The 12,890-nt window shown below is 39.5% G+C and overlaps 1 protein-coding gene across 6 annotated transcripts in view; it reads right to left on the reverse strand.

Moving 5' to 3' along the window:
• dock11 (dedicator of cytokinesis 11) overlaps nt 1-12,890 on the reverse strand; it is a 90,468-nt gene that overhangs the window by 59,133 nt on the left and 18,445 nt on the right. For all 6 annotated transcript variants that reach the window (XM_068308698.1, XM_068308695.1, XM_068308697.1 and 3 more), the window contains exons 5-11: nt 12,630-12,696; nt 11,164-11,259; nt 10,637-10,771; nt 5,977-6,160; nt 5,208-5,287; nt 4,002-4,085; nt 3,700-3,840 (exon numbers count right to left, since the gene is read on the reverse strand). In XM_068308698.1, the coding sequence (XP_068164799.1) occupies nt 3,700-3,840; nt 4,002-4,085; nt 5,208-5,287; nt 5,977-6,160; nt 10,637-10,771; nt 11,164-11,259; nt 12,630-12,696 (787 nt within the window). The remainder of the gene's footprint in view (nt 1-3,699; nt 3,841-4,001; nt 4,086-5,207; nt 5,288-5,976; nt 6,161-10,636; nt 10,772-11,163; nt 11,260-12,629; nt 12,697-12,890) is intronic.

Genomic DNA, 12,890 nt, shown 5'->3' on the forward strand with positions numbered 1-12,890 from the left:
CAACCCGAGCCTCCAGCAGGATGACGGGCATTCACACCCCTGTTCCCAACTGTTAGCAACTACACTTGCAAACGCCAGACGCAAAATGGCCCATGATGCTCTGGTATAACATGATCGACGTCGCCGCTCTGAATGCCTATACACTTTACAGGGCTCACATGAGAAATCAACTGGACATACTCCGAACCTACCAGCCTACACCGCAATAGAAAAGTTCAAAATGACAAAGACTGCTGCAACCCATCTGCAGGAAACAGACACACATCGCCAGCAGAAGTGCAGGTTGTGTCCCAGAAAGAAAGATCGCAAAACTGTTGATTGCTGTGTCAAATGCAGTACCCCTGTGTGCAACGGCCACAGCCAGAAGCAAGTAGTTTGTGACAGATGCAGACATTTTTCAATGAAAAAATAAATAATTCAAATGGTTTCATCTAAAAAAACTTGTTTTATTGCAAATACCTGGAATATGAATGTATTGCAACTTTTCATTTCGAAGCTGTTGAAGAAAATCAGTCTGTGGGGTCATATTTGACCTCCCCTGTAGAAGAGTGGATGTATCGGTATCTTGTGCATACAAAGGGGTTAATACATTAACTTGCTGCATCCACCACGGTGGTTGTATTCTTTTCAGTTTACATGACTTTTAGTTACGAGGATTGAAAAAAAAAAAAGTTTAGCCTGAGCTCATGAAACCTCATTAGTCAGTAGTCAGTCAGACTTGGAAAAATCAATATTATAGGTATTTCCAAGATTACATGAGGGGTTTATTTCAGAATGATTTCTATTTATACTGGGATATCAGTAAATAGTAAAGCAGTCAGTCTATGGAAAAAAAGGATGGATGGGAAAAATAATTTGCCCCTTTTCCAAAACATAAATATGAATAGGTTCACCTTAATTCTCCTCTAATAAATTGGAAAACATGAATTTTCATAATTATAGAACTTCCTTCAAAAGCTGACGACCTTGTCTAAGTCAAGCATACTTCTCCTTTAGATAAAAAAAATAAACTTCTGATATTTTATTCAATTCAAGTACATAATCGAGCACCATCAGTCATCTTATCCTCTTTTGGTCGAGTATAATTGCTTCCAGACAGATAAACATGATATACGTATACTGTAAATATAGAACTAGCGGGAACTCGTGGAAATTTCAAAATAAAACAATATCAGACTTCATATCAAACATATGACAACAAATGTATTGGTATTATAAACCAAGCGCACCCAACATAGTCAAAATCAACGAGGTGACGTAACAACTTTGTGTTGGCAAATATATGGATTGCGCTGGGCGGGCATTGTGAAGCCATAGATGAATGTTAGCAAGCTAACCGTAGAAAGAAAGCTAACTATTCGTGAGATTGGGAAAGGAACTAACGTTAAAGGAAGAGGCACCTGTCAAAAGAGCAAGCGGAAAAGAAATTTTAGAGAAGTGATAATTCTGTTAGCTGACTACATGAACAGAACTATAGTTACTTAAAGATGCCTGAGGAACATTTTGGATACTACATTGATTGTCCCATTCCAAATGCAAACCATAGCTGGACAGACTGTTCATGCTAGCCAGCTAGTTTCACTCAGAATTTGTGGCCGTTTTCTGTGTCGTTCCTGCTGTTTGGACTCTCTGCTCCGAAATATGAAAATTGTTGGAACAGTTTCGACACTCTCAAATTATGTTAACTGGGAGGTCCATGTATAGTTTCTGATGGGCAGATGAAGCCCCATGAACCATTGAAGCGTTTCATCCCAATCGGTTCACTGCGGTTCAACGCTTCATGAGATGTCTGTGTAGGTTCTCAGTCATCCAGGTCATCCAAAACTGAACTGAAGAACTGAAGAAGTCTCTTGGATGAGAGACGAATCGTCTACAAGAACTTTCTTAACGTCCAGTGGATCGACTCAACAGCTTTTGGATAACGCTTCATGAGGCTTCATTTGCTCTAGTATGACATCTACTGGATGCTAAAATATCAGTTGGCATTAGTTTGAAGTGTGTGGCATTTTGCTGAAAAGCCTTTGAATAAAAATGTCAGCAAAATAAGGAAGTATGCAGAACATGTACATTTTAGTGATGGCAGTAGGGAAATTACTTTTGTTTAACTCTAAATGCTTTCACACATATGCAGTATACACACACACACACCCACACACACAGAAAATAGCCGGTTTTAACTCCGCCCATGTGTACATACTATAGACATGGGTCACACACACTTAAGTTACAGCGGTTTTCATTGCAGGGAGACGCCCACCGAATAGAAAAAGTTTCACTTACAGCATCCACACAACAACGCGTTTTCAAAAAACTTCACTTTGACCTTCACTTTTCGTCCCAGATATCTGCGTTGTCGTGTGGACAAAAAGCATAACCGCAACAAAAAGCCTCGCTGCCCGATGCCTTATATCATATTGTTCACGTAATTCCTTCTGGCAGATGCGTCGTGATTGGTTGGGCACCATGATTGGTTGGGCGCTTGATTGACAGGTAGTGAGTGAAGTTAAGAAGCGTGACAGCGTGAGGTTTTCAAGTGAGCTTATTCAAACATATAGGTGGAGAGATTATGATATATTGTCTTGAGTGGCACTGAAGAGGACGAGGATGCTGGTGAATTTTGGGTAAAAGTAAAGTACATAGAAACATTTCGGGGCAGTCTTTTCACTGCTCACCCTTCATATTTCAAGGGTATCTGGTCATATTATTGACAACTAAACAGTCATCTACTCAGCCCGGTGCAGAAAGGAACTTGAATGTAATCCTTGGCCACAAAGCACCTACACAGCTTCACTACTATGTAATGCTGCAAAATTCATCTAAATTTTATTCTCTTTTAATTGTACATTAAGTGTTTGAATATGTATGTTTTTATTATATTGTAGATGTAGATGTACTTTACTGCTTTCACTGCTTTTTATACATCATGGCCAGGGGACTACAGATGAAAACTAGCCTTCTGGCTTATTCTGGCTTTTTTAACCATGTGTAATCATGTGTTTTATGAAATTGCATTGTCCCCTTTCAAATTAACTAAACTAACAAACTAAAAAAGTTGGAGACATGTGAGGTGCAGATAGGGCAGTGGTTTTGAAGGGCAAGAGGCTGTAGGTTGAATTCCAGCACGTGGCCATTTGCCACATGCCTACCCCTCAATCTCTTTTCAAACTCAATCATCTTTGATGAGATATACTTTAAAAAACAACAACTCATTTTGAAAACATTTTGCAGCATAACTTAACTCTCATGCAGCAATGACATCTGACATCAACGTGAAAAGATGTTAATTATATCCCTATTGTGAGGTGAAATGTTTCCTCTGGTTTAGAAGTGTTGCTTACCCTATCAGTACACAATCTGGACATGCGAATGTGCACATTAGATGTTAGATGAAATCAAAAAGACGTAATGATTTCAGTACACCTCAGAACTAACAACCAAATGTAACATTAAATGAAATAGAAACACTTGATCAGAGAAATAGCTGATCAAATTATTTAGGATCTCTGAGCTTCTGAAGATTGAATTATTTTGTGTAAATTGCATCAAAGTAATGGTGTCATGTTAATGTCGGACTGTTGTTAGCACTTTAAATTGAGTACACTATGAAATAATTAAAAAAAATATTTAAACTATGAATAGTGACAAAGAGAAACCAAGATAAGACATTCTCAGAAAATGAAGTGAATCTTATTGACATACGTTTGTCAGGACGCTATTGCTTTTCTCGCTAACACAGCCTTGAAGACTGAATGTCAAGTCGTGACAGCTGACGGCGATGCGACGACCAAAACGTTCCTCGAATGGCTTCACTTCTGGCTCAATGCCTGAGAAGTCCAGTCTCTAGATACAAGAAACAGGGGAAAGAAAACAAGAGGATATGAGAAGAGATACAAAGGGAGACAGGACAAATACAAAGATGAAAGTAATGGAGAAAATTGTCTGAATCAATAGTGGAATGAATAAATAACTGGACAACCACTAAAACACAGAAAAAGAGCTACCTGTGTCTCCGGATCCAGTGAGAAAAGCTTCTGTCTCCCTTCATTCCTGCTGAACTTATTGAGCTGGTCTGTTTCCCTGGCATACTACACGCACATGCAAACGCACACGCACACACGCGCACACACGCACGCGCACAGGCACACACACACACACACACACAAGGAATGGATCCATTATTTTTTGTACAAATCAGGATATGGAATAATTAAATGATTGTTGTATTATTGATTGTTAATCAGTTGATTTACTAATTAATACAAAATTAAGTTAATTAATGATTAACGATTTTTAATGATTAATTTATGACCAAATTTTCTCTTATAATAGACAAAACCAAGATCTTTTGTAGAAACATACCTTATTTTTTTATCATTATTTCACCATTTTTGATAAACTCATCCTATTTAAAATTATTTCAATATGTAACTGTAAGGCTGAGAAAAGTTACTCAATTTCTGAAACACAGAGCAACAGAAATGGGTTTTAAATTAACTGTGTCAGGCAGGTACTGTGCAGTGTAAGATGCATTCTGGTTCCATCTATATCATACAAACAATACAAATACAAAAAAAAGTACGACAGGGAGAACAGGAGACGAGCAGTCAGCAGACCCAGACAGAACAAGAAACAAATCACATGAAAATCATGTGATCAAATCATCTTTCCCACAGTCGCTGGGACTGCGACCAGCCTGCAGACAGACTCCAGTGATCTAGACTAGTGAAGAGCTGTGCTAGAGCAGCCCAGGGGAAAGACACTAAAACCACAGCACCAATGGTTATGTTGTCTGATCATGTGTTATATTTTACAGATAGGAACTATTCAGAACTTTCAGGCCTGCTCTATTCAATCCATACAGTCTCAGTCTCCCTCATCATCAGATTTGGTAGTTGTCTCGGGCTAAGATGAGAAATTTTGACTAAAGCTGTCAGTCAAAAAAATTACATTAATAAATTGGTCTACAAGGCCTAACAGATTTAAAGAAAAAAATATATATACACGTATTTTGAAAAGTGACATTTTAAATGTTTCTGTTTCCTAATAAATATGAATGAATCATTCATTCATTCATCTTCCAACCCGCTTAATCCGCTACCGCAGGTCATGGGGTAGCCAGTGCCTATCCTGGCAGTCTCAGGGCGTGAGGCGGGGGACACTCCGGGCACGACGCCAAATAAAAATAAAATTCAATCCGGTCTTCTTACCTTTATGAGTTCAGGGTGTAAGTTCCTCCCTAGGCTCTCCAGCAGGCTCTCACCTTTATCTTGACAGGAAGTGTCATCATCTAATAAAACAGGGAACAGTAATAATATGTAACTATAAAAGGATCTGGAATGATCTATATTTCATCTGCTTATCCGAGTCGCAAGGGCAGCAGTTCTTCTGGAAGGTTCCACCAGACAAGAGACACATTCTCAAGACCCAGTCTATTATGGAAAATCAAGACAAATAAAGCTCCACTCATCTGATTTCCCTGAGTGTTGCCTTGTGTGGCTGTCAAAGATAAGCTAATATGCTACAGGAACAATACAGTCCAGAGATACTAAATTCTTTTTAAACCACACAGATGGTGGCAAGTCATATGCAAACTGTTGGTATTTGTACACAGGGGAGGCAATGAGTTAACAATCCATTGTAAACACACAGCAGACTATTTGGGAAAAAATGAAAGACAGGAAATGAGGATAATAATAATAATTCATGTTCAAGACACCACATCCAACATTCCACAAGCAACAACTCTAGATGTCAGTGTTAAACCTCACTGTAATATGGAAACCATTGACAGAAGTCTCTGGGGAACAAATGTAACTGACACTCATTTTCACTGAATCAGTCTCAGACCCATGATGATCAAACATACCGCTATCATAATAATAACTAAATGGGCCATGAATGTTCAGTAGCTATTTAGTAAGACTTTATAAATAACTGGTTGATTGAAGATTATCTGGCCATGAGTTGTGGACTCACCCAGGGGGCAATCCACTGTTTCTGCCCCATTCCTCTTGTCCTGGCTGCTCTCTGTGCTGCTCAGCAAAGCCTGTTTCAATGTGATCACCCAATCCTCCATCTCTGGTTCACTGTCTGCAGCCATGAAGTGGCTGTAGCGGTCCTGCATCTTCAGCTCAAAGCCGTTGCGGCGCACCTTAGGACTCTGAGGAGACGAGTGATCCAAGTATTTTATCATCATCATATCACAACAATAATTTTATTTTTACTGTTTCCCCCCCAAAAAAATAAAAGATGGATAAGAGCATCCTTAATTCTGATCAACTTAGAAATATGAATAAAACTGCACATATTTTTTCTAGACAAAACTAGTCTTGACAAGTACTATATGTTATTAATAACATTTTAACTTGCACATGGAGAGTCACATGGAATCAAACACAATGTCATTACAATGGATCACCTTTTTGGAAATACAATATTCAAATATACAATAATCAACAAAGTTATAATGGATTTACTGAGACTGTTTACAATTAGTGGCAATAATCCAGCTAGAAGTCATGTCTAATTTTGGTGGCCATCACTAATATGTACAAAGTGGGATTCATCTGATAAATAGGGTTTAAGACAATTCTCTGCAACAGGATGCAATGATCAGTGACTAATGCAGATCAGATCTAACAGAGACATGTCTCTGTGCCATTGCAAGGTCAGAAGGTCATTTTAAATTTGACTACTGTGCTCTCTGTTCTACCATGCATGCTGAATCCTAACTGAAACTACTCCAATAGACGGTTGTCATGGAGATAGTCAGAAATCTATGCCTATTGCAATGCCCACCACAGACCAACCACATCAGAAATTTCTATCTCTTCTCCTAGAGCAGTGGTTCTTAACCTTGCTGGAGGTACCGAACCCTGCTGGTTTCATATGCTCACTCACCGAACCCTTTTGTTAAAAAAAATAAAATAAAAATTAGTTGAAGATGTAAGTACAGTATATGTTTTACTAGTGTATTTAATGAATTGTGAATTAATGTCACCTTTTTCAAAGAACAAAACCAAGACGTTGCATGAACTCACATGAAATGACCTACCTGCAAATTAGTGTGACTTCTGCTGTTGTTATTGAGAGACCAGTTCAGATATGAGTGGCTTCATCTTGGCAAGTGCTACTCTTATGTCATTTTCACATCAAAGTCTGTTTTGTTTGTTTTCCAAGCAGCTTGAGGAAGTGTTCCTTTATTTTTGCCAGTGCGAGACTAGAGTTGCTGAACTTGACATTGCAAATCATGCAGAACACTGACTCCCATCACGTCCCGTTACACAGTACATGTAAATTCACGTTAATAAAATTAATGGATTAGATTTATATAGCGCTTTTCTGGACACTCAAAGACGCTTTACATTGGATCCATTATTCATTCGCTCCTCATTCATACTTGGTGATGGTAGACTACGTCTGTAGCCACAGCTGCCCTGGGGCAGACTGACGGAGGCGTGGCTGCCAATTTGCGCCTACGGCCCCTCCGACCACCAGCGGAACAATCACAAACATTCAAACACCAGCGAGTGCCCCACTTGAGGCAAGGAGAGAAAAGTGTCTCGCCCAAAGACACAACGACAAATGACTCGGCGGGAGCGGGAATCGAACCGTCGATCTTGAATCATTGACCCGCAATACCACTGAGCCACGGCCGCCCGTTGCACATATTCCTCCGACCACTTTCTTTTTTTGCTCAACATACTGTAGATACTATGAATTAAAATACTAATGATGGCGTACCATCATGACAGGCATAAATCGACTACTGAGTGTGCAAAATCCCATACAGCACAGGTAGGCTAATCGATGTAGCGTGATCACCTGCAGCCAGTGATGGCTACAGGTGGCGTGTCATCACGAATTGACACGATGTGTCAAACGTACACAGTGATTCGTGTATGTTCGGTAAAAACCCCTGACACATCGTGTCGGGTGTTTTGTCTTGACCTCCATCTCCACTGAACCCCTGAGACCGACTCACCGAACCCCTAGGGTTCGATCAAACCCAGGTTAAGAACCACTGTCCTGGAGACTTGATAGCTCAGTCAGTAGAGCATCAGACTTTTATTCTGAGGGTCCAGAGTTCAAGTCCCTGTTTGGATGTTAAAGCCTTTGAAAATTTCCTGACAATGGGACAAATAAAGGTTGATCTTATCTTCTTCTTTGATTTTCCATCAGGATTTCTGAGCTTTGGAACCGACCAAACCCAAATATTCATCGACTATATGTAATAGATATTGATCCTTGGATGAAATTCCTCAATGAAGCAAGCAGAGGAGGCTACTGGCAGTATTAACCTTATACCGGTACAAGGCCGGACAAAATGATTACAGAACACATTATTTTCGTTTTAAGAAGAAAAAGAAAAACACTTTAATAATCCCCTTGTGGAAATTACCATTTCACTCTTGATTATATATTGAACATGCCTATATATGTGTGTACGGGCCCCTGAAACAACCAGACACACACACACACACACACACACACACACACACACACACACACAGACACACACACACACACACACACACAAAAACACACACACACACCAGGGGCCTGTAAAAATGCAAATGTATTTACAGTAGTAGAAGTTTTATTCAAAGGTCTGGAATGTGGTAATCAATCAAATTATATGGTAAACAAACAAATGATGCTGAAATCCCCTGGACTGTGGTTACTGAGCAGGAAACAAGCTGTTTAGAGCTTGTGTCAAGAACAGAAAACAGCACGGTACCTCAAACATTCTGCCAAACTGATAAACAAATAAATAAATAATAGGGCTGTCACTTTAACGCGTTAATTCGATTAATTAATTACGCTGCAAATTAACGTACTATAAAAATTGACGCAATTAATTGCAAGTGGCAAGTCAATGCGCAATCATTTTAAATTTGGCCCATTGAGTGACCCGTAGGCTGCAGTGACGTCAATTCCTACCTGCGCCACTAGTCAAAAGCAGAGTGACTGACAACAGAGATAAACGCGACACAGGAGAGGGAGGCAAGCCCACTCGGACCTTTGGGCAGAAAGTTTATTTATAAAAAGATGAAGACGGGACTATCAACAAAAACGCAGTGACGCCTCCGTCAGTCTGCCCCAGGGCAGCTGTGGCACACGTAGCTAACCATCACCAAGTATGAATGAGGAGTGAATGAATAATGGATCCGATGTAAAGCGTCTTTGAGTGTCCAGTAAAGCGCTATATAAATCTAATCCGTTATTATTATTATTATTATTAATAATAATAACAATAAGATTATTATTATTATTTGTACCTTTTGTAAAAGAGAATTTTCATATCACTGAAGCAGCTCCACCCTAACGTATCATTTAAATGCAAAACATGTCAAAGACACAGAGTTGAACGTTGGCTTACACTTTTAAATGAAAAGTCTGTTGGCATCTTGCTATTTAGTTGCCTTATTTAGAGGCATGTTATACTATTCATATTGATTTGCTGAATTGAGTCAGCTTTAGTATTCATTTTGATTGAGAGTCTGCCTATGTGCCTATTTGAGACTCGGCCTTAATTTATTTCTGAATTTTATTTTATTTACAGGTAGTCGTCGACTTACGACCGCGATTGGGACCGACAGATCGGTCGTAACTCGACTTGGTCGTAAATCGACTCTTAAGTAAAAATTCAATCCAGCAGCGCTGGTTCTTGGCTGTGGGTCGTCCGGATCGTCAGCTGGGGCAGCGTGTGGGTTGGTGGGAGCGGGAGACGATCTTTTCATAATCATTGTGAGCTTTGTCTGAATTGTTCGTTTCTTTTTCTCCTCATAAATTTCACGATATGGATGGAAAGCATCGTTTGCCATCCGTTCAATCCTTACAAATGTTTCTATGTTCTATGTCCATTTCTTCAAAGTGTGTACGGAGTTTATTTAACAGGGAAAAGCCTTCTGACAAGCCTTTGGTGGTGAACATTTTTTCTGTTTCCTCCTCTTCTTTCTCTGCTTCTCTTCTCTCTTCTTCTTCCACTCTTTCTTCTTCCAGCGCGATCAGTTCTTCATACAGCGTGATCATTCGTGAGTTCTCCAAGGAGAGGTTTTTTGCCAGTTTCACTATTTTCTCTCGAATCTGATCAAGTTCTTCGTCACTGTCAAATCCAGCAGAAGAGTTCACGTAACGCTGGACATTTTTTCCATACGCCATTCATACATTTCTCCGTCACAGCCTCCCAAGCAGCCCAGCCCATCAGTAGTGGGTAAGTTGCATAGGTCGTAAGTCGACGACTACCTGTAACTGTATTTGTATTGCATTTTTGAGAAAAGCACCTGGTCTAATTGGTTTGCTGATGTGCTTGGCCTTTTTTCTTTTGAATTTCATTTATAAAGCACGCTTAACCAATAAAAATGTGGATTTCAAATCTACTCTTCTCGGTGCATTCTATCGATTAGTCATGCACTACAATTTTGTAATGTCCTAGAAATCAAATTCTTTATTTGGGGGCCTTTAGCAGGTATGATATTAAAATGCGATTAATCAGATTAATTACAAATCCTGTAATTAGTTACATTATTTTTTTTAATCGCCTGACAGCACTAATAAATAAATAAACAAACAAACTGCTGCTACTGTTCTAATATGTGTCTCAACTGGGTAGGCATTGGAAATGTAACTGTACCTGAACCACATCTATGCAGGAGTCCAGGTAGATGGATCCCTTTGTTTCCTTGCAGTTCTTTTCGTCTTTGTAGGAGTTGAGAATGTAGGAGCCATCAGGGAGTTGAGACAAGTAGAAGTATCTTCTTTTAAATACCTACAATTTACGGCAATAGTGAAAGAGTCAAGAAGCTCCATACCTACAGATTACGAAATACTGTAATGTTCCAGATTAAAATTACACTTCTAACAAGAAGGGACAATGCTGGACATTTAGTGATATTTACTTTAACTAACCTTACATTATTCATGTCTATTTCTTTATATAATACGTTGTCTTCACTGCATTTACTATACAATTTATGGCTTTTGTCACTATTGACAAGTACTGTTGATTTCCATTAACATTTTCTGCAGACGTATTATGTGAGTGTAGCTGTAGACATAATTGTGCATCAGCAATGGAGGAGCAAACACAGAGTTTGTGCTGTTGTTGTTTCATGAAAAGCTGCTGTGATGCATGAATAAGCAGGTCTGGTTGGGACTCACCTTCATGGAGACAGACAGGCTGCTGTTGATGTTGGCTTTCTGGAGCCAGCCCTGCTTTAGGATGCCTCCCCTCTGGGAGCAGATTGATGCAGAGTCCTGGGCAGGTACAAATAAATCAATTAAGAACGACGCTGCTCAAACAGAAACTCATGTTAAAGCAGGATCAGAGCTCTTGTACAGAAATTAAACTGAAGACCAAGTGTACTTATTCTGGTTTTCTCAGTATCTCAGCATTTACGGTACCTGTGTTAACATTACACCATCATCATAGTCTGGTATTATGTATTATGTACCATCCAATGATACAACCATTGATTTGTGGAACTGCCATTCGCAGAGGATTATATTCTGTGCTTTTTAGTTTTCAGCTTTCAGTGGCTCACAGGGTAGCTTTATCAGTTGATCTGGAGCCTTTCTGGGGTTTTTCATAATTTTCTCATTGTAACTCAGCCTCAGTTCCTTCAGTGGAGTTTTTGTGACTCATAGGTGTCATTGGACTGCTCATCACCATAGCAGAGAGCATCAAGATTCATTAAAAAGGACTGAGGTCTCATACAAACACATACAATGGATGCACATGAATATTTTAGTAATATAAAGAGGATTAAGTAAATGAACATAAGCCTGCAACATGACATGCATATCATGACATCTGAGTGAACAAAAGCATCAGGGTGTAAAGAACTGTGTGCACAACAGAAACAGATCCAATCACATCAACAAAGCATTCTGACCTCTGCGCTTCAACATCCCTATTTCGTCCAGCTTATTCCTGTAATCAAATTGGCTGGTTGTTCCCTTCCAACAGCCGACACAACATACAGCATCTGACATTGGCCATCATCGCATATATCCATCACGACACCATCATATCAGTCACCTGATGCCTAACGTCCCTGACTGCATTATAACTGATTTATAATTATAGCTCTACAGATACAATGATTGTTATGTTGTGTGTTTCTGCTAACTTCATCCTTAAACATTCTGTTTGCATCAGGAATTCCTCCTGTGGATGTAATGTCGGGGGAGGTTTGAAAATTGAGCCACCACTTCCTCCTCCCTGTAAGCAGAGCAGCATTCATGTTCATTCAATTACACCTTTTCTTTAAGTTTATCTGCATCCAGCCTGAGGTGAAACCGGTGTGGCTGTTAATAGTCAGCTGCTTTTACTGCCCTGCTCTCCAAGGCTGGACAGACACACCATAAGTCACAGGGAATCTTCTTGCACAATTACCAAGCCAATGCACATCTCCTCTACGCGCTTTCATTTCTAGGTAGGTTGAGTGACTCAAATTTATGTCTTATTTTTGTGATTTGAACAGACTTGAATTGAATGTAATGTATTGTATGTCACTATAAGAGCAGTGTGTGCACACATCTATCCACGGAGGAAGTCAATAGCAGATAATTCAACCTCTGCAGCGATCAATGTTTGCTATCTAACCGGAGGCACCTCGACTCACCTCGTCTTTGGTGTCTTCGTCGATCTCAAAAACCTGAGCTGACATCTTTTCAGCCTTAAGGCCTTTGCTGTGAAATGACAGTAATAGAAGATTCAATTAATCTGCATATTTTCACTGTGCATTTCCTGCAACAACTCTGCTATCTCTTAGATAGAGAGATAGAGATAGAGATAGAGAGATAGATAGATAGATACTTTAATAATCCCACAGGAAATTGCACATATCCACAGCTCAGCCAAACACCAGAAAAAAACAAAAGCA

The sequence above is a fragment of the Antennarius striatus genome, chromosome 23, assembly GCF_040054535.1.
Source record: "Antennarius striatus isolate MH-2024 chromosome 23, ASM4005453v1, whole genome shotgun sequence".
NCBI classification, from domain to species: domain Eukaryota; kingdom Metazoa; phylum Chordata; class Actinopteri; order Lophiiformes; family Antennariidae; genus Antennarius; species Antennarius striatus.